The sequence below is a fragment of the Myotis yumanensis genome, unplaced genomic scaffold (assembly GCF_028538775.1).
Source record: "Myotis yumanensis isolate MYYU_CA2020_CCGP unplaced genomic scaffold, mMyoYum1.0.hap1 SCAF_10, whole genome shotgun sequence".
In the NCBI taxonomy this organism is placed as follows: domain Eukaryota; kingdom Metazoa; phylum Chordata; class Mammalia; order Chiroptera; family Vespertilionidae; genus Myotis; species Myotis yumanensis.
The window spans coordinates 21,076,834-21,098,572 of NW_027223761.1; the positions used below are offsets into that span (position 1 = coordinate 21,076,834).

A 21,739-nucleotide genomic window follows, 5' to 3' on the forward strand; every position below is an offset into this window, starting at 1 on the left:
AATATTTTTGTTTTAATTTTTTTAATTAAATTCATTAGGGTGACATTGGTTAATATGATCATATAGAAACCCATACCTGAAACCTGTATGATCGTAAAATTAAAATATTTTATCTGTATAGGCCTCCAAGAGCCATTATTAGAGCTTTACAACATCTCTGTAAAGTTAGATTGATTGAGATCAATATTCCCATTTGACAGATAAGAAAACTGAGGTGCAAAGAACTGAATTGATTTGCTCAATATTCTAAAACTTACAGAGTAACACTGTCCAACAGAAACATAATGCAAGTCAATACATAATTTGAAATTTGTTAATAGCCAAATTAAAAAAAAACAGTAAAATTAATTTTGAAATATTCTATATAACTCAATATAGTAAAATCTTATTTCAACATGTGGCACTAGCCATATTTCAAGTGCTCAATAGTCACATGTGACTAGTGACTACCATATTGGACAGGGCAATATATTTATTAAGCACCTACTAGGAAGATACCTATATGTAAGACATACCTTGTATTTGAGGTATTGGGGGCCAAGAAAATGTCCTTAAAATATTTTCCCATTGGGGTACTTCCATACAGAGACCCTTAGGAATCTATTGGACTTTTCTTTAATTCTGTGAGAAAATTCCTAAACAATATTTGGGACTCATTAACCCATATGTGTAAACTTCTGTCATTCATCTTGTTTCTCAGCCCTCTTAGAAATTAGGACTTTCTTAGTTTTATGCAGGGATGAAATAATTTTAGAAAGATCACACATCCCTATAGGGCCTAGGAAAATTGTCAGCTGGAGCTGAGTGATTCAACTGGTGAACAATTTTTTAAAAATTAGTGACAAATATATAGAGCTGCCTGGGGAATACAATGCCTGTTGGATGAGATTAATGGCAAGATTAATAAATGGATTGCTTGATGAAAAGGCGCAGGAGAACAAAAACCAGTAGAGATTGTGGAGGAGGCTGCTTATTAATGAACTGTCAACCCAAAGAAAGTTCAAGAAACTCTCCTGTGTTTAAATGCAGCAGGCTGGCACTTCTAATAAAAATTGGGGTCCTTCAGGAATTAATTACACAGGCCTTACAGCAAGAATTCATGGAATTGAGAAACGTAGTGGCACGGACCAGCACCGGCCGCTGCTGCAAACCGGGAAGCTGCAGGAGAAACTAATCATTTTTTTCTCATTGATATGTAGGATATTGTAGTAGCATAATAGCCAGTCAGACATGGGGATGAATGATGGGGTCCAGACATACACTGACTAATGAAACTACACATACTTTGAGATTGAAGTCACTTCTCATTTCATATGTAAAATTCACTCTGGACTCTGATTTCCTCCTTATCCTGTGTTATCTTCAAAATAATTTTCAGAGTGATTATATGAGAGGCAGATGTACTCTACCTTGATTTATCAAGCTGTGCCAAGAGAGAGCACAGTATTCATTTAGTCCGAGTTGCTGTAATTTCCCAGTTTGGTTGGCCTGACTAAACCTCATAATTAAACTGGTGTTGCCCCGGCCCGATGGATGAAGGCAACCCAAAGGAATGCCATGACAAGACGGAGATTGTCCAGAATTTGCAATCTGATATCACACATTAGATATTGAAAGCTTCTTACCCTTTGTTCACAGTCTGCCGTGAAGGTGGAACGAAAATGTTCTGTAATGTCTGTAATGTGTTTAGACCAAGGGCTCCCAAACAAACCATTCATCTCTTGGGTTTCACATTTCATAATTAACCATTTCAGTTCAGGACTAAATTCATTCTTAATAGAGCTTGGATATTTTAGGAGATGCCTGATGATTGATTTATCTTCTGGTTTTCTAGGAATGAGATAAATAGAAAATGAATGAATTAATGAAAATTAAAAAACCTGTAATAAAGATGCTTAAAAGAGTCGAACATGCAGGATACTTTGGGGTGTTCTTTCAGGGCATGGCTGTGATAGCTCTTCTATAATGCATTTAGAGTAATGTTTAAAAACACATGTAATAGAGATGTTTATAACAGTTGTATGTGCAAAGTAAAAGGGAGAGAACAGTTTTTTATTGGTTTACATGATAATGTATTTCTCCTTTGGGGTCTTAATGTAAGTGATCAGCCATTGTTTTCCCTCACCCAGCTTTATAAAACTGGGTTGGAGGCTTTTAGAAAAAAAGTTCCATTTGACTTGTACCAGGATTAAAAAATTTATAGAAAATGATTCCTTTCGTGGTGCATAGTTCATCCTCTTTCTCTTCCTTGTCACGTCCTTGAGTTTGAGACCATCCATCACCCATCACTCTGACGTTTTAGGCCCTTATAATCCACATGATACTTATCCTTTTGATTAAAACAACTTAATGGCCTTTTCACGAATAATTAATCTGCTGTCTTTTTACTTTCAGCTCCAGGCTTTTAACTTTAATGTTGAGTTATCCAGCCTGTGTTGCCTTTCAAAGTTTCACTCCCTTTAGCCTCTTCCCTTCCAAGGTTTAATACCTCTTTAGAAACTTCAACGTTTACTCTATACTAAGGTTTTTTAAAGGCTTCCAAATTACTCTCACATCCTTTCTGCTGTGTGAAGTGAATAACTGTGCAAAAATCAGTGAGGTGAAATGAAAATCATTTTAGACTTGTGGTCTGTCATTCTGGAAAACATGGAGGCTTCCACTGTAAAGGGAAGTTAAAGCTCCATTGCTGTTTCAAGAGTCAATGGCACATTTATTTTTATTTTTTGTAATTATGAGTTTCTAACTCTGGATGTTTTTCTAACAGTGACAATTTATACCAGATGACCTCCCAGCTTGAATGCATGACCTGGAATCAGATGAACTTGGGAGCCACACTAAAGGGGTAAGGTCTTCTCTATTCCTTAAACAGGAACTTGTACCTATTTGAACCATTTTAAAGGTGCTTATAACTTATGAAAAGAGTACATTTTTAGAAGAATAGGCAAGGCTCTTTGTACAATCAAGGTGTTTTCTCCCACCCCCAGTTGGTGGGTTGTGTTCAAGTATTAAATTTTCAGGCATAGATATAAGGGATATTTTTGTCCGGAACGAGGGAGTTGAGAATATTTGGAGAACTTAATATGGCCTTTACTTTTGAATTTTTAAGAGTTCTTCGAAGTTGTGTCCATTCAACCTCATTTAATGTTTATGTTTTGCTAGTGATATCACAGATGTTAACTATTACTCTGTCTTATCAAAAAAATGCTTTGTGTTTGCAAAGTTCAGGATCTAAATTTATATCTGAGAGATGATGATTTGAACAATCCAGACTCAAAGTTCTCAAACCTGGTTGCTTTCAGTTTTCTAGCAAGTCTGAGTTGATAGGCAGTTGGATATGCACTCATCAAGCTCCTGTGATATATCAGGTGATCTTTTAGGTCACCTCATCTAATCTTCCTAACCACAGTATGAGGCCTAGTATTGTTAGAAGTAAATCAAGCTCAGGGACTTAAGTAACTTCCCAAGTTCACATTGTATGAAGTGGTAGAACTGAGATTCCACGCCCAGATCTGATTCCAAAAGCCCAGGTTCTTCCCAGCCTCCCTGTGGGGCCTTTCACCCCACCCTCAGCTCCAGTGGGATTGGGGACCTAGTTCAGCACTCTGGACTAGACAGCTAGCTCCACATCTCTGTGTATTTAGTGGCTTCTCATTGGATTCTGGGTTCTGGGAGGCTTTTAGAGCCATGCATGCTCCATTCCCCACCCCCCGCCTCTTCTTCTCTTCTAGAGTTGCTGCTGGGAGCTCCAGCTCAGTGAAATGGACAGAAGGGCAGAGCAAGTGAGTGGAAAATGCGATGATGGCAAATGCATAGGCCTTGTTGATGGTGCCTGGGGGCGATGCAGGAGTTAGGGCTGACAATGGGTAATCAGGGTAGCTATCCTTGCACTGGCATGGGGAAAATCTCTCTCCCTTTCTGCGTCCTCTTATTTACGAGAACATGCTGTGGATGAAAATGGAGGTGGTGACATTTCTCATCAACATACTCCTGGAAAACAATTTTTAGAATGATGCAGTAGGAACCCTTCTCATTTCCTCGTGAATGTTTCATAAAATACTAGATTCGTGGCATTACATATATTCCTGTTAGATCAATCAAATCTTTCGGTCATACTTCAGTTGCATTTTCTCCATTTATCTTTAAATCTCTAAGGGAGAACTTAATTTTTACCCCAAGTCTATGACCAGACTTTCTGCAAAGAATTTTTCATTCCAAACACCTGTGCCTTCCCCAGTCCTGTAGCCTGCACCCTGGGAAATTTCTATAACTATATCCTTTGATTTCATTTTCTCTGCTTGAACACCCTAACCGGCCTCCCTTTCCTCATCCTTTTTTGGGCTCAGTTATTTTTTTTGGATAACCCTTCAATAATCAGCAGAGTTGTTTTTCATCAACTGTTAGATGCTTCTCTCTACTTTCACCCCCAATTTTTCTTTTTTATTCAAATCTCCATTTCCTTTCTGTAGACCCCAAAATAAGAAACTTCCTGTTGATTTGACACTTTTCTCTCCCTACCTGCATCCAAGAGGCTGCTGACAATTTCAGCATTCCATCCTCTCCCTACTCTCAACCTGTCTTATATTTCTTGGCTTCTTGGTCTCACTCTTTCTTTCTGGATCTCTTCCTTTTCTTCACTCAGAATTCAGTAACTCCACAAACTAAATGCCAAGAATAGAAAGAACTTGATTGTGAAGTATGTATGTTACCATTTAAAAAATATCTGTATGTTGAGTATGTAGTTTGCTTGTTTTTTTTTTTTTTGTTTTTTGCTTAGTTACAAAATTTATAAATAAGGAATCTTGTCATCTATTTGAATCTGGGTCTTTCCATAGTTGAGATAATTCTGATATCTTTGAAGGTCTTTAGACATGTGATATTAGTCACTTGCTGGAGAGTCAGAAAGCTATATTGTAACAATGAAGCACAAAATGTGAATAATTTGTTTTTGTCAATTCTGCATAAGAAAAAGAAAACACTAGCAGAACTTTTTTTCATTGGTTTGGTGCTTACATGCTGAAAAAGGATTTCTGAAATCCAAATGTATTTCTAGAATACTAACTTCAGAGAGCTGTCTCACAAGGATCAAATGGCCCCAATAGATAGTCCTACAGAAGAGCCAACTCTTTGGAGAGTACAGAAGGTATACAAGTGTCTAATTGATGAACATCTCTCACACTGGATTTGTCCTTTCCGAACACAGTGTAAATTAACTGATGTCTGCTTGCATTTGTGAACTGAACATTTATCTAAGGATGGATGTTAACATTGTGGGGCCTTGTGTCAATGGCCTTACATATGTTTCCTCTTTTGATCTCATGACAATCCTAGGTTTATGGTTACGTCCATCTTTCAGGTGAGGAGGCTGGAGAGATTAAGCCACCTAACCAAGTCCACAGATGGAGTAAGTGGCAGAGCCATGCTGGAACCCACCTCTGTCTGACTCCAGATTCTGGGCCCTAGATTAGAATTTCTTGAGCTTTTTATTTTTTAAGCTTTTTATATTGTGACCACAGTAGAATTACCTTTTACACTGAGTTCCAATATACACATGAGTGTGAGTGCACACACACACTCACAGACACCACACAGATTTTCACAAATCAGTACTTACCCTTACACCATGCTGTGCATGCTGATATTTTTATACATACTGATATTTTCTACTTTATTCCATATCATTTTTTGAAATGCTGGTGGTGATGTGTAGATGGATTTTAAAACCACTGATGTGTCATGACCCACAGGTTGCCCCTCTTTTAATTCTTAAAAGAGAATGACTCCTTAGCTCTTTCCTCCAAGCCCATGAATATCCCAGAACTGGACTCAACTGAATCTGTTATTCCAGTAGAAAGTTTGGCTCTTCTCTGGGGTGAAGGGGGGTGGCAGGGAGGAGACATAATCTGGGTAGGGGTCATTATTTTCTGTGATACCAAATTTACTTTCTTTGGTCATGGTATGCAAACACTGTTAATATGGAAAATACATTTGAGAAGAGATATTTCATAAAGAAAAATAAAGAGAAATAACCGTCTTTTGCTTTAATTCATAACTAGTGTCTTGACACTATTTGAAATCAGTGGTAAGAAAAACCATGGTGACATGGTAGATATACGACAGGAAGACTGGAGGTTTGACTCATGTTTTGGAGAAGAAAGATAGAATTCCCACATGGCTCATAAAAATGAGGCATTATCAATTTTTTATTAAAAGATCATGTACTTCAGGCTAACCCCCACTAAATATTTGTTCATGTCTTCTTTCCTTGAAAATGTTACTTTTATACAAAAAAGAATAGGCTTTTTTCCTCATGTCCTAACAAGTCCACGGAGGCGTCTTTCATTAGACATCAGGGAGCAGTGATGTTCTAATGGGCGGGGCTGGGATTTGAGGGAGAGCGTGGGGAAGATGAGATGAAAACATGATAGAATGGGGAAGGGAGGATACTCTTGCCACTGATTTACTCTTGTCTCCTTTTCCCTCTACTCGTTTTCTAATCTCCCCGTGCCCATTGGGATCAGAATTAGTTTTATGACCTCCAACAGGAGAATATTGTATTTCAATTTTAAGTCAAAGAGAAGAGACTTTATGAAACCACTCTCTTTACTCTGACCCTTTCCCTCACCCATAAACGAATGAAATTAGATTTTTAAAGTGGGTCACTCAGAGAAAACATTGCCGGGGACCCTTTCTGAGGATCAGTCCACCTTTATGAATAATTCTGTTTATGGTGCCTTGTGTCATCTGCATTTTATTCCTTGAAAAAGACTTTCTGTGTGTTCTTAATAAGGCTGCTGATTTTTTAAGGCCTCTCACAAGCCTCGGCTACTCTGTTAGCCTCTGTTTTGTCTCTCCTGAAGAAAATATCCTGCAAAGTGGAGAAACACATCAACCTTGACTGTGGTCCAAGTTTTTAAAACAAGGAAGAAGTTATTCTCCAGGGACATGGGCAGGGGGAGTGGGAAATCGAACACAATAGAAATGTTAAAGGAGTGCTGAGCGAAATGAATGTCCCGTTCCTGGCCCAAGAAGCTCCCAGACGGTTGGGAACACACAGTATTTGACCTGTGGATGCTTGAAAGGAAAAACGAAAGACTCGTGACGAGTGATGTATGGTGCAAACGAAGCTGCGCGGGTTGGTAGGGCCAAGGCTGTCGAATCTGGAGAAAATCCCCACTAGACATGGTCTCATCCCCGAGAACCTGTGCCAAGAGAGATAGCTGTCTTCTCTGGCCGGGAGTTCCAATACGCAGCCCGGCACCTTCCCTCTTGTGAACATAAGGTACTCATCCAAGAGATTTACTTCTTGAAAATACATAGCCTGCTTTTTAAGTGACTCCTGGAGCTTGAGATGCAAAAGCAAAGGTGGAGAGAAGCAGCTCTGTGAATATCAGCGTTCTATTTTTCATTTCTTAAAAGAATAATTTATTGATTTTTTGAGAGAGAGGATGGGAGAAGAGAGAAACAACAATGCGAGAGAGAGCACAACACTGTTTGACTGCCTCCTGCCCACTCCCCACGGGAGATTGAGCCCACAACCCGGGTACGTGCATTTTATTCCTTGAAAAAAGACTTTCTGTGTGTTCTTGAACCGGCAAGCTTTCTGTGCAACGCCCAACCAACTGAGCCACACCTGCCTGCGCAATATCAGCATTCTTGAGTGTACTCCTTCTCCTCCCCCAACAAGAAGTTAAGTTCTCCTTTTAAATAAATGGTTACATTGATGCCTGTATGCAGGCAGTTCTTTGCCTTGCATTGGCCTTGGTCAGGGTCTGTTAGCCATAGCATAGAACAGAGCGCGGGGCTCTTGGGCTTGCAGGATGGAGATGGATTTAGAGCTGTGTTCCCTGTACCTCGCAGAGTGGACCACTTCAGTTGCTTCTTTTCCTTCACTTCTCATTTCCCTGCTGCTACGTTCTCTTCCCTCATTGTTCACCTTTCCCACCCTTTTCTCCTTAGGCATATATTCAATTGATGTATTTAATTTTTAATTGGGTATGAAATATGTGTAGATGATAGAACAGTTAGAAAATATAAATATATAGGGGAAGAAATTAGCACTCCCTCCAGTAGCCCGGTGAAACTACTATTAATATTATGTTGCATATGCTTTTAACCTTTTTCTCTGCATCATGTACATTTTGTGTCATTTTCTTTTTTATAATAGTTGATGATCTGCTAGATCTAATTCAGCAAATGCATAATCTACAGGCCATTGCAACGTTCTGTGTTTCAACCTTCATTGACTTTTTGAAACTGTTGTCAATGTCTTAAAAAAATACTTCACTTGAAAAATATTTTGGGCTTTATAGACTTACCATCTCCACACTATTTCATTTTAAAGCAAGGAATCATTTTGTTCTTGTAAAGGTGAGGAAAAGTGGCAGGTTTGTTCAGATCAAGAGCAGAAAGGAGCTAAGCAGGAAAGAGAGAAAGAGAGGTGGTTATGAACTTGGAAATGAGGATCATGGTGGATTCAGCACAGGAAGATGAGGTCGGGTTAACGAGGACTCCAATCTGTTGGTAAAGGGGTGTGTACGTGTGTTGGAGCAGGAGAGGGTATAGCAAGTGAGTGGAGGGAATCTTACATGAACTAAAGGAGTTTTGGACCTCTCATGTCTGTGATCTCAACTCGGTCTCTCTGAGACCTTCTACTCACCATTTACCCTCCTCTCTGTTGTCTATTCAAGAAAAAAGCCATCACTTCTGGCTGGAAAAACATTGATATAGAAGCTACACTCATTAAAAGTCATACAAATACATGCTTCTCTGAAATAAGGCTACTGTATATTTTAGTAGGGTTTTTCCCCTGTTAAAAGCAAACAAGTTCATTTATTCTGGCTTTATTTATTTATAACTCTTCATTTTATATGCATAGCTTATGGACAGACAGTAGTGCAGGGAAGGTCTGGGGAGGGGATGGGAGTGGGGTGGGAGGAGAAAAAGGGGATATTTGTAATACTTTCAACAATAAAGATAAATTTTAAAAATAAATAAAGTCAAAGCCACAGATGTGGTGTTCTTAAGGCTAAGAGGGTGACTTTATTGAAAATGAAAACAACCTTTTCCCTTTGATTATAGAAGTAACTCAGGCTTATTATTTTTAAAAAATTCAGACAGTACCAAAACATTATAAAGGAGAGAAGAATCTCTCTCCACCACCCAGAGATAACATTTTAAAACAAATTGGAGTATGTTCTTAACTATAGAGAAAAAAATTCTGGAAACATTTACCAATCTATTAACTATAGTTGCCTCTGGAAAGATTAGAGAGAAAAAGCCTGTTAGAGATGGGTAGAAGAGAGCTTAGCAGCAGATAAATTGGACAGCACTTTCATAGAGTTTTGCTGCAAAAGGCAGGAAAGAAGTGGGGTTCTAGCTCAATGGGGATAGAGGGTCATGCTTTATTTTATTTATATTTAAACTTTTTTATATGTTTTTACTGATTTCAGAAAGAGGAAAGAAGAGGGGGAGAGAGAGAGATAGAAACATTAATGATGAGAGAGAATAATTGATTGACTGCCTCCTGCATGCCCCCTACTGGGGATCGAGCCCTGACCACAAACTGAACTGTGACCTCCTGATTCAAGGGTCAGCACCAAATCACTGAGCTACACTGTCCTGGCTATTTATTTATATTTAGAAGGAAGTACCCTCATATTTGATTTTTGATGAAAATGATCAAGAAGAGGCAAAAAACCCAAAACATAATAACACTGATGATGGAAGGGGATAGAATTGCTGGAATAATGTGCTTGAGAGAGAAGAGGCTCTGTCAGCAAGTGCAGGTTCCTAGTTAGTTAGAAATTGGGATAGTTCATCTAGTAACAATATTGATTTACAAGAGTTCTTTGCTTCTCATATTTATTGCACATCTTTTTTTTGTTTTGTATTTTAACTCTGTTAATGTTTTTTTTCTGTCAGAAAAGTTTATATAGTAAATATTATCAGTTCATCTATCTTTTGTTATGGGTATTTTCACCTTTACTGAGATACAGTTGACATACAACATTAAGTAAGTTTAAGATGTAGTGTGATTATTTGAAACACACATATATTGCAAAATGATTACAACAATAGTGGCTTGTAAAATGATTAACACAATAATGGTTAGTTAATACCTCTATCACTTTATCTAATGCACAGAATGATGACTAGTTAACAATATGTATTATATACCTGAAAGTTGCTAAGAGAATAAATCTTAAATGTTCTTACCACATGCACAAAAAAAGGTAATTGTATTATGTATTTTCTATGGCTGCTTTTGAGCAGTAATGGCAGAGTAGAGTTTATGTTTTGTAATTTTAAGTTTTTGGCTTTTATATCATGGCTAGAAAGATTTTTCCCCATCCCAATATTTTAAAATAATTTACTTCTTTATTGATACATTTTAATTTACTTTTTACATTTGAATATTTAATTCATCCTATATTTATTTAATTTATCGTTTCTTTTGCTCAGTCTGGCTCTTGTTGCCAAGTATCAGGCTGTTTTTTTCTGCTATAATTTTATAGTCTGTTTAAATATCTGATAGTTCCCTAGCATTATACTTGTGTTTTTTTTCCCCAAACTATTTCTGGCTACTGTGTCTTGTTTATTCTAAGATGAACTTTAGATTCATTTTGTTAATTTCAAAGAAAGCCTTTGTCAATATTGGCTTATTAATTGCGACAAATGCACTGTACTACTGTGAGGTATTATCTTAGAAATTTTTCTTTACATCTAAAATCATTCTGAAATAACAAGTTTACTTTAAAAGTCTTAATTATAATTTTGAATAGATTGCAGCAGGTTTAAAAATTAATTTTGGAGAACATTGACTTTTGAAAAAATGTTAATCCTTTCTTCAATAACATGTTATTGCTCAAAAAATTGTCAAGTTTTGTTCTATGTCAGATGTCCCTGTTTAGGATTTCTTCCGTTTTAATGCCTCTGGCCGCAAAATCTCTCTGAGAGTGTGATTCCTTTGGATACATTATAGGTTTTTCTTTGTTTCTTCACCTTGAATTACTACATTATGTTACTAACACCAGTTTGGAGGATTTGGGGCCTGCAGAAAAGATGATTAAGCACACAGCCTTCATACCTACAAGCCTCCATTTCAACTGAGAAGCAGGAGAGATCTCAGTGCTTGATGCTGGGGTTTTAGCGAGGACATTTAAAAATGTAATTGAACATGGTTGAGTAAATTATTCTGATTCAAGAATGTGTGAGCCGGCTGAGTGGGAGCCTTTGGGAACCCAGGACGAAACAATCCTGTTCCATCTTTACTGTGTGAAATGCAGGGTTCATCTATTATGTGGATTTGGGACACCCATTCTTGGGGTGGAGCTAACAACTGTCTCTGGCCATAGGGCAAAGCTTTGAGTTAGATAAAATTGGGATTTTGATGAATTAGCACCTCAATGTCAGACCACATTGTAAGGGGAGATCCAGATGTTTCTTACATGGTCTGATGAGGTGATCTATGAGAACATGAGTTCCTATGTGTGTATGTGTTGAAGTAGGAAGGAAAGTCATGCCTAAAAATATTCTTTACAATAGTAGGGGCCAGTAAACATTGTGGATTTTTTTGGATTGTGTTTTCCCCAACCTGTTGTGAGAAACTGGATTGAAAATACCTCTTAGCTCTGCTCTGAGTGTGGAAATAAGAGGAAAAAGGTCAGTTGAAGGAGGTTTATGTACCGTTTCAGTGGTGAGGAAATCTTGATGGTTCATAAGGGCTGATTTATACAAGCATTTTTGACAGGCCATTAACCATTCAGCCTGTGTCCTATTAAATAGTTGCCAATGTCTAGGCTGTATGGGAAGTGGAGACATATGAGCTGTGACTATAAAAAACTTTCAGAAGAGGAATAAAAAATAGGTTTTAGTAATAATAGCATGGTTGGAACAAGTGGGCATCTTCCAAAAGGTAATACCTTGAAAGGACCAGTATTCATTTACAGGTATCATGTTTTGATGTATTTGCTGAAAAAATAAATCCAGTTACCTTTAGATAATTGTTAGATTACATATTAATCATGACTTTTTCTATTGAAGGTAGCAGAACCCTCCATTGTAACTGGCATGGGTCAAATGAGGAATTTAGCAGCTTAGTATATTGTGTTTAAAAACTCCATGTCCAGCCCTGACTGATATTGTCCAGTGGTTAGAACATCCGCTTGGGCACGAAAGGGTCTCCGGTTTGATTCCTGGTCAAGGGTGAGTACCTGGGTTGCAGGTTCATCCCCACCCTGGATGGGGCATGTGGGGGAGGCAACCAATTAATGTGTCTCTCTCTCTATCCCTCCCTCTCTCTCTCCTTTCTACTCTATTTAAACATCAAAGGAGAAGTGTCTCCCGGTGAGGATTAACCAAAAAACAAAACAAAAAACCCATGTCTGAATTCAGGGGTTCAGACAGTGTCATTAGAATACTTTCATTGTCTCTTGTCTCTGCTTTGTGCTGGCTGCCTTCTCAGGCAGATTGTCTCTATTGAGGCAAAAATAGCTCCAGAAGAAGGCTTCTCTCTGATGGTTCTTCTCCATCAAAAGACTCAGGTAAAGCTCTGATTGGCCTGGAGTAGGTCATGTAACTAGAGAATGCAGTGATCTGATTGGCCAGGCCCTACATATGTACTCATCCTTGGAGCCTGAGGGTGGCATTAGAGAGGGGTGGTTCCCTGAGAGGAAAAGAAGTGTTGTATTAACAGAGGAAGGTGGGATGGATGTGGTGTGGTCAAAGCAAGAGATACTCAATAATTTAAAAAGTCAGAGTTAGTGAAAGTGGAGTGAATCCTCTTTTCTCCAGATATGTTGTGGAGGTGGATGCCATAGAGATGCATGAGACCTGGATAGATAATCAATGAAGGATGGAGCAGGGGATGGGGGAAGCCTTCTTTCTAAAGCCCATGGGGAAAGTGTTCATCAGAAATTTTAGTATAATAGTTAGCCCAAGCCAGTTTAGTTCAGTGGATAGAGCGTCAGCCTGCATACTGAAGGGTCCCGGGTTTGATTACGGACAAGGGCACATCTTCGCTTGCAGGCTTGATCCTCGGTCCTGGTCAGAGCATGCGTGTGGGAGGCAACCAATGGATGTTTCTCTCTCTGTCTCTCCCCTCCCTCCTCCCTCCCTTCTGGCACTCTATATAAAAACCTATGGAGAAATACCTTCAGGTGAGGATTAACAAAACAAAACAAAACAAAACAAAGTACAATAGTTAGAATAATTACCATCTTGCAATTTTAAATTAAAATTGACAAAATACATTGTTTTTGTTAAAGTAAAAAATGCATTGTTTTCTTGAGCCCTGAAATGAAATGAAACACCTGAGGGAAGGAGAAAGGTAAACATATTTTAAAGTAAAAATGTAGATGGTTTTTTTCTGTAGACTGCACTTCTGGGGAACTTTTATATCTATGAATTATCAGATGATAGGCATTATTTGCGTGGTTTCTTTTAACCCAATCAAATGTAAGATGGTTGTTTTATTTTTAGGTTTACATTCTATGTTAGATTAGGGAAAGAAACATCATCTTTTGCCTTCTCCCTTTATATTCTCAGGAGCAGAATAGTCTCTTGGTTTTTAATGTACTATTGATTTGTTATATTCCCACTATAAAAGATTAAATTACGCACAGAGAATGACTAGACGGCATTGCTGATAATATTTGTGCAGAGTTGTGAATTTCATTTGAATATTGTCCTTTGCTTATCATATTCAGGCAAAGAATAAAATAACATTCATGTTGAGCTAGAGGTACCTGTGCTAAGTTACCACCAGTTCTGCAAAAGGATATCCATTACCTATTCATTTCCCTAAGTTGGATCTTATAAATGAATATGAAAGTGAGTTTTGAAATTACTCTGGCTACAGGGAAATTATATTTTCATTCACTAAAGCTTTAAACCTAAGCATTGTTGTGTGGTCAATGAGGCTTCCTCGAGGAAGTCCCGGTTCTTTGGGCCCTAAGTCCTCTAGGACTGGTTAGTTCAAGTACAACACTCTCTGGCTCCTCCTTGTGTATGGTGAGCATTTATGCAGAGGCTTACTGTTCTGTTTTATTTTATTGGTTGTCCTCTTTCAATTCTCTTTTATACTATAACTGCTCCTCCCACCCTCTGCCCCTCTTGTGTTCTCATCTCTTGATTTGTTGGAGACAACAGGTCACTAGGCCAGGAGAATAACCCAGATTCTGGGTTTGACAGATTGCTTCCTCTTAAAGTCTTTTAACTTTGGGCCTCTACTTATCTCTTGTGTTTCCTATATACAGGTAGTTAGAGCTAGAGGCTTGATTAGACTTGAGTTCCTTTTTAAAAAATATATTTTTATTGATTTCAGAGAGGAAGAGAGAGGGAGAGAGAGATAGAAACATCAATGATGAGAAAGAATCATTGATCTGCTGCCTCCTGCACACCCCCTACTGGGGACTTGAGCCTGCAACCCAGGCATGTGCCCTTGACCAGAATCAAACCAGGGACCCTTCAGTTCGCAGGCCAATGCCCTATCCACGGAGCCAGACCGGCTAGGGCTGGGTTCCTTTTATTGATATGAAAACTAAGAAGTGGTGGTATGTTTGGCTTCATCTCAAGGCACAATTTCTTAGCATGGTTTTCCATTGTTCATGTCCCTCAAAAGCAGCACATTAGACCGGCTTACAGCAAAGGGTATTTTCAACACCAAAAAGAATCAGACATTTAAGTGTCTGATATATATGCCTCAGCTCAGTATCAAGAATAGCGTGAGAAGAGGGGTTGATTGGTAAATTTCCTTTTTTTTGAGACACAAGAGTTTGAATTTTTCCCAGGTGCTTTCCTTCAGTCTGATAAACTTTGCCGAGGTGAGAAGAAAGAGGTGAAGATGGGAGGTTGCCCACCTGGCCAATGACAAGGGGTGAAGAGAGAAATGGCAGGCCAAGGTTTTCCCTTTTTGAATATTCATATCAAATGCTAATTTTATTAAAAAATGCTCCTTGTCCTTCCTTTTTTTTTTTTTTTATCTCTTCTGTTGATAAGGGATTTCAGGGCAGCTCTGGTTTTCCTCATCTGTTAAACCTCAATTCCTTTTTATTAATCTTCTTGTGCCTGTGGAATATCAAAATTAATCATTTCTAAAGAAGCTACTCTTCAAACGCTAAGTTTTTTCTGGACCAAACCTCAATGTACAAGTTTTTAGCATGAAGAAGGCTCATAATTTGTGTTATATGAGGAACATTTTTCTCTTTTTGCAGACTTTCTAAGGACAAGTGGTTTTGTATTTTAAAGCTGTCTAGGAAAAGCACAGTTTATCAGGATACATTTTTATGCATTTTAAGCTGTTTTGGAAAATGTACAGTCCACGCCCACCACCAGAAATGGAGTCACCAAGAGTATGCTTCTGCTTAGCTTACTTTCCCAGTTAGGTAGGAAGATTTTTAAAAAAATAAAAATTGTGCTCAGTTTTTAAATTTTTTATGTATGTATGTATGTTTGTATGTATTGCTTTAAGAGAGAGAGAGAGAGAGAGGGAAACATCAATTCGTTGTTTCATTTATTTGTGCACTCACTGATTGTTTCTTGTAAGTGCCCTGACTGGGATTGAACTCACAACCTTGGTGTACCAGCAAGAGGCTCTAACCAACTGAGCTACCTGACCAGAGCTATGCTCAGTTTTGACTGCTCTAACACACATAAGTGGACCATTTCCATCAGTGTGCCTCGCACTTTCTTCATACCAGATAAATATTGAGCCTCAGAACACAAGATGAAGCATATTAAAGAGTAAATATTTTGAACTTGCCCCTCCTCATTGCTCCCCTCTTATTCCATTTCCACTACATTTTAAAAACTTCAACTGGCTGAATTTAATTCACACCGCTGGAGAAAAGAGCTTGGAGTCATTCAAATATCATTAGATGGGAACCCAGCATGGGTTACAAAACCAGAATTATCTCCCTAGTTTTTGAAGGAAGAAGAGCTGAGCTGACCTGCACTCAAACCTTCTCTCTACCACTTGCCATCTTTCTGAGTTTGGGCAAATAACTCAGTCTCTCCTTAAACTTCAGTATTATTTGCAGTGAAATGGGGTTTATACCAGTAAGTAATGGTTAACATTCGTTGAGGGCATGCCACGTACCGAACATCGTGCTTTACTCACCTCATTTCATTTGCTCTTGTAAAATAGTGCTAGTGGCGGGCAGAGATAGGGAGAGCATGTTTTTCTAATTTTACATGAGGAAGTTAAGTCATTTGCCTCAAATGATATACCTTCATGACTCCTGGGGCTGTGCTGAGGATAAAAACAATATAAGTTTTATAGATCTCAATCATCAGGCTTCTAAGAAGCATATAAGAAATATTTTTGAGATTGTTGGTTGCCTATTACATGTAAACATTGACCTGAACATTTTGTTGGGATAGGTTGCTGAATGATTTTAAAATTTACTTCCCCATAGCTTACCTGTTTGATTTTGAAATAAATCTGTGAAATAGGTTATTAGCTTCATTTTACAGTTGATAAGAGATGCGGATGATTCACCCATGACCACAGAGCAAATACATAATAGAAGTGGGCCTGGAACACGGGTCTTTAGGCGAGGAACCCATGTTCTTGTGGACTAGTCTTTCAGATTAGTCTAGAGCAGCGGTTCTTAACCTGTGGGTCGCGACCCCTTTGGCGGTCGAACGACCCTTTCACTGGGGTCGCCTAAGACCATCCTGCATATCATATATTTACATTATGATTCATAACAGTAGCAACATTACAGTTATGAAGTAGCAACGAAAATAATTTTATGGTTGGGGTCACAACATGAGGAACTGTATTTAAAGGGCCAGAAGTTTGAGAACTACTGGTCTAGAGAGAAAGGATCCAGATTAATTTAGCTCTTTCAGATGTATCTGTAAGAATAAGTCTGGTTTCCTCTGTATGGTGAGTTGAATAATGACCCCCAAAGACATCCAGGACCTAATCCCTGGAACCTGTGAATCTTGCCTTGTGTGGCAAAAGGCACGTTGCATGTGTGATTAAGTTAAGGATCTTGAGATGGGAATATCATCCTGGATTATCTTGGTGGTCCCTTAACAAAATGTATCTTACAAAATGTATCTTTATAAGAGGAAGACAGGGAGAGATTTGATTACAGAAGAGCAGTAGGAGATATGACGAAGGAAGCCAGATGTCAAAGTGATGCAATGAAGGGACCAAGGAATGCAGGTGAGTCCTAGGAGCTGAAGAAAGCAAAGAAAGAGATTCTCCCCTCAGACTCCAGAAGAATATAGGCCTGCCAGCACCTTGACTTTAACATGGTGAGGCTGATTTTAGACTTCTCCTCTCCAGAATTGTAAGATAATAGATTTGTGTTAAGCCACCAAATTTGTGGTAAGTTGAATTAGTTGCATAGTGACTATGGTTTTCTATCTGTAATTTCAGTGTGTACACCTACTTTCAAGTAGGCCAGTGAAATTTAGAGGTAAACCACTGGATTTTGCTCTAACACCACCGACCATTCCTGCTGTACAAGTATTGCATCCTTTCAATTTTTCTAGGGTTTGGAAGGTTCTAATAGTTTTCAAAGAAATCAGGCACAGCCCCACCTCTACTTTGTTGCCATGTGGGAGGAGACAGCAGAATCAAGATGGAATTTTCCAGTTTGCAGCTTAAACGTCACTGCTCAATCTTTAAAGCAGAGGTTGCAAACTGGTGGTCCTTAGGCGAGAGGATGTTTTATGACCTGACAATGATTCTATAAATTTTCAATTATTTGCCACAATTGAAAACTCAGGTGATCTCATATAAAAATCCAGATTTCTGTGTGTGTTTTTTGGAGAATGGAAAGATCTGAAAATACTGGGTTCATAATTATTGACAGTACTTGGCTGATAGAGTGGAGTCCTGGTTACCTCCTTTGGATAGGAAATGGGCGGCCAGTGTGGCTGTCCTCTCCATTTCAGTGCCATCTTGCCTCCAGGGCCTTCTTCATTTATTCTTCTTACTTGCTTGGCCCCTATAGGTTTATTGAGTTTGTGGCTCTGCTTTCAAGAAAAATAGAGCCAAATCCATATTCTGATTGGTTTAACAAAGACATAAAATAATTTTGCCCCTGGGCCAGTAATCTGGAAATTCATGGAGAATAAGAGAGGTGACAAGAGAGTTAAGACAAGTAAATGTCTTAGTTTTCAAGTAGAAAAAAACAACAGTGAATTCTGGAAACTAAAGAGCAGTGAGGTTAGCTTGAATTCTTGGGAAAGTTATTAGGCCAGATCTTTGGGAGCATGTAGAAAGAAAATGATCATTAGGAAATAACGTATTTTAACCACATACAAAACAATGTTCGGGTCTATTTCTTTTTGTGGTAGAGTTACTTGTCTCATAGTGGAAGGCTCCTAATATAATGGGTCTTTATTGAAAAAAGACATTTGATAGTCACTTTTGATGTCCTTGCAGGCAAGACAGGGAATTATGGGCTAAATACTTAAATGAGTGATTTGTGCCTAGTTAAACAACAAAACCAAAGGGGCTTCTTAAGCATGTTTATCAAGCTGGCAAGTGATTTCTAGTGCAGTGCTCTGTGGCAGGAGGGAGAAGTAGTCACATTACTCATAGCCTCCTTCCCCACAACTTCACCTGCCAGCACCAGACCCCACCAGACCCACCAGCTCTTCTCTGAACCACAGCTGCCCTCATTCCACCTCACTGTAAATCCTTGTGATCCCCCTGATGATGTTGGCCAAGGCATCATCAAATCCCTTTTCCCTTTCATTCATCTGGACAAGTACCTTACCTGTCAGAAGTTTACTAGGCAATAAAACAGAAAACCATGAAAACATTTTTCAAAGCACCAATTTCTTAGTCTAAGAAAGTCCAGCTTTACTCAGGCTTGGGTCACATGCCTCACTGTGCATTGGTCTGGGCTTGCTTTACTTTGCTTCTCATTATCTGCATGTAAAGATGGATCAAACCATTACATGCATTTCTACCCTAAGGGAGATTTGGGTCTTTCAGTGGCTTGGTGAGTGGATTCACACTTCCTTTTAAAACCTTCTTTCTGATATCAGTTTCATGAATGATAACTCCTTCATCTCTGGGGCATGATGAGTTTTTACCCCACAACTGTCCAGGACTCTGTGATTCCTTTATGTGGAAGGTGCATGTTTGGTTCCAGAACTCTCTTCATTGGGCTAGTAGCCTCTTGCCCTTTTAAGAAGGCCTCGAGGTTCCAGACTTCTAGAAATCCTACCCTCACTCCTGTTTTATTCATCCATAGCAGAGTAACTGGAAGTTTTTAAATCTGGTCTCTCTTGGGGTAAAGCTTGGCTTCACTTGGTCATCAAGCTAGCAGCTGGCTCTTAACAGTGGCTGTTGTTGCAATGGCAACCACCACCTTCCTGAGCCTCTGTCTCAGGTTAACTCCTGCTGATGACTTATGCTCTGTTGGACTGGACCCCATACACATGACTAGGTTCTCTATGATGTCTTCCCTCCAGTTTCCCCCTAGAACCTTCTCAAATTCATTACTTCTATACATATTGTAAATACAATAATTCCCAACAACAGCAGGGAAGATCCTTTTCTCTTATAAAAACACAGAAAAGCTGCTTTTCAAATGTAGAGATAACATGAAAGAGGAATGAAAGCAAATGATTGGAAGCCAAATCAAGAGTCAAAAAGATTTCAACAGTTGGGAATGACTTGCTGAAAGAAACAGAATGGAATTTGAAGGATATATGTGTAGTCCTGAATTGAAGCTTGAAAAAATCGTGTCTTCAAGTTCAAGATTGGAGATACCTGCCTTGCTTACAGTTCATACTAGGTGGGTGCTGTGGTTGGAGGTATTATTTGGCTGAGGAGGACCACTGTGACCTGAGTGCGAGGAAGATGTGCTCTCAGGTGTGTAAATAGCACTGCTCTGTCCTGATTGAGGGGGGAAGCCCCAGGCCCTGGAAGCCTGTAGGCCTGATGCACTGTACTGTGTGTGACTAGCATGTTGATTTTGAAAAATTTGAAATGGAGCCCCTTTGGGTGAGGCATGTACTCTCCAGTCTTATGCATTGATGTTCCTTTCTTGATTCCAAAGGCTGTGTGTGTGTGTGTGTGTGTGTGTGTGTGTCCTAACTCCTTTACAGAACTTTTCGTCTGGAATACCCCAAGCCCACACTCTGAGAGACACCTAACAAACTGAAGGGGCTCAAGAAGAGGAGGATCCACATAGTAAAGGAATTAGATACCATTTCATGTTGCAATAGTTGAGAGAACCACAGTTCTGTAGCCTGGAGAGCTGCCTTCAAATACCTGGAGGACTGTCATGTGGAAGAGGAGTTAGATTCGGTCCATCTTGTGGAGCAGTTATGGACTATGTGCCTTATGTCAGACACTAAGTCGAGAGGATACAGAGAGAAGCAAGTTGGTTTCTGTCTTCAAGGCCAACTTTACCATAGAGCAGAGTATATAGACAGAGATGCCTGTAAAATAGTAAGACTCACTCTGTGGTTCTTCAAGAGACAGAAATGAGGAGACTGATTTCAGCTTGGTTTAGAAAGGCTTTTCCTAACAATAAAAACGTTGCCAAAATAGAATGGACTGTCTTGAAATAGTTGTCACTATTCACCTGCTGAGGATGAGCTAGAGGTGCTATGAATGGGGGTTGGCATAGATTACTTTCCTACCTCTATTAGTGGATGGTTCCAAGACCACCGACTTGCTTTCCTTTACCTACCTAGAGAGAGTCATCATTGAGCCCACTGGTTGTACTCGGTGTCTTGGGTAGACCACATGGGGAAGTGTGTTGGGTTGCAGGGTTTCCACAGTGTGGAATTGCATTGTGTGTTTGTCTTCTGTAGACACAAGAGCCAATAGGCAAAGCTTAGCTTTTTTCTGATTCATGAACCTGGTAGAAGAATGTAGTGGCACATTTGGCAGATACACTCTTGTTGCTGGTTGCTTCTTTTGTTTGTTGGCTTGCATCAGGCTGTGAGATTCATGTCATTCCCTTTGAATGACACAGCACTTCATTTCCTGGGACAAGTATCTTGAGTAACATCTATTCCCCATGTCTTCCACCCTCCAGGAACCCAGAAACATCCAGAGATCAACTGCCAAGACAGGAGAGTTCTAATTCTTCCCCTTTGATGGCAGAATTCTAAAATAATTCGTATTCCTGTTGCTTTGTCCCTAGAGATTCCTCAGCCCTGGAAAGTGTGTAAGTCACATTTTGGCTGCAGGCAGGCTAAAGCAGGCAGAGACAGCATCTCTTCACAGCTTTTGAGGCAAAATGTTCTGGCAGCAGCATTCTCGTCCTGTCCGCTTTCTGCTACCCCATCACCATCGTCATCAACTCTCACTTCCCGACTGTCTATGTAATTGTAAGGAACGCAGACATGGTCTCTTTTTCTTGGCAGGCACATTCTAAGGTTCAGAAAGGCAGATACTATCTGGATTTGGCATGTCTTTCCAATTTTTACGTGTTTGACCCTAGTTTAGCTCTTTGGGACATTTCTCTTCAAGTATGTCAAAAATCACCTGAAAGATGTGGAAACAAGGTGTATATAGTAGGTTATGGAGCGCAAACTGCCACCCACCTCCCCAGACTGCTCTCATTGCTCTGTGCAAAGGAGACAGTCAATCTTTTCCTAAAAGTTTGGAGCCAGAACTACATGTGACACCCCACAGCTGCTGTGGCCACAGGGTACGTAGACATGTCAGGCGTCCTGGCAGACACTCTTGCCTTCCAGGAATTCTCTTCCCTGGGTGAGTGAGAGTTGAGCCAGCCTCAGACTTTCC

At 39.4% G+C, this 21,739-nt stretch overlaps 1 protein-coding gene across 4 annotated transcripts in view; it reads left to right on the forward strand.

The window, feature by feature from the left end:
• WT1 (WT1 transcription factor) overlaps nt 1-21,739 on the forward strand; it is a 50,939-nt gene that overhangs the window by 15,836 nt on the left and 13,364 nt on the right. For 2 of the 4 annotated variants that reach the window (XM_070428100.1, XM_070428101.1), the window contains exons 4-5: nt 2,765-2,842; nt 3,729-3,779. In XM_070428100.1, the coding sequence (XP_070284201.1) occupies nt 2,765-2,842; nt 3,729-3,779 (129 nt within the window). The remainder of the gene's footprint in view (nt 1-2,764; nt 2,843-3,728; nt 3,780-21,739) is intronic. The other 2 variants (XM_070428102.1, XM_070428104.1) reach the window with 1 other exon arrangement.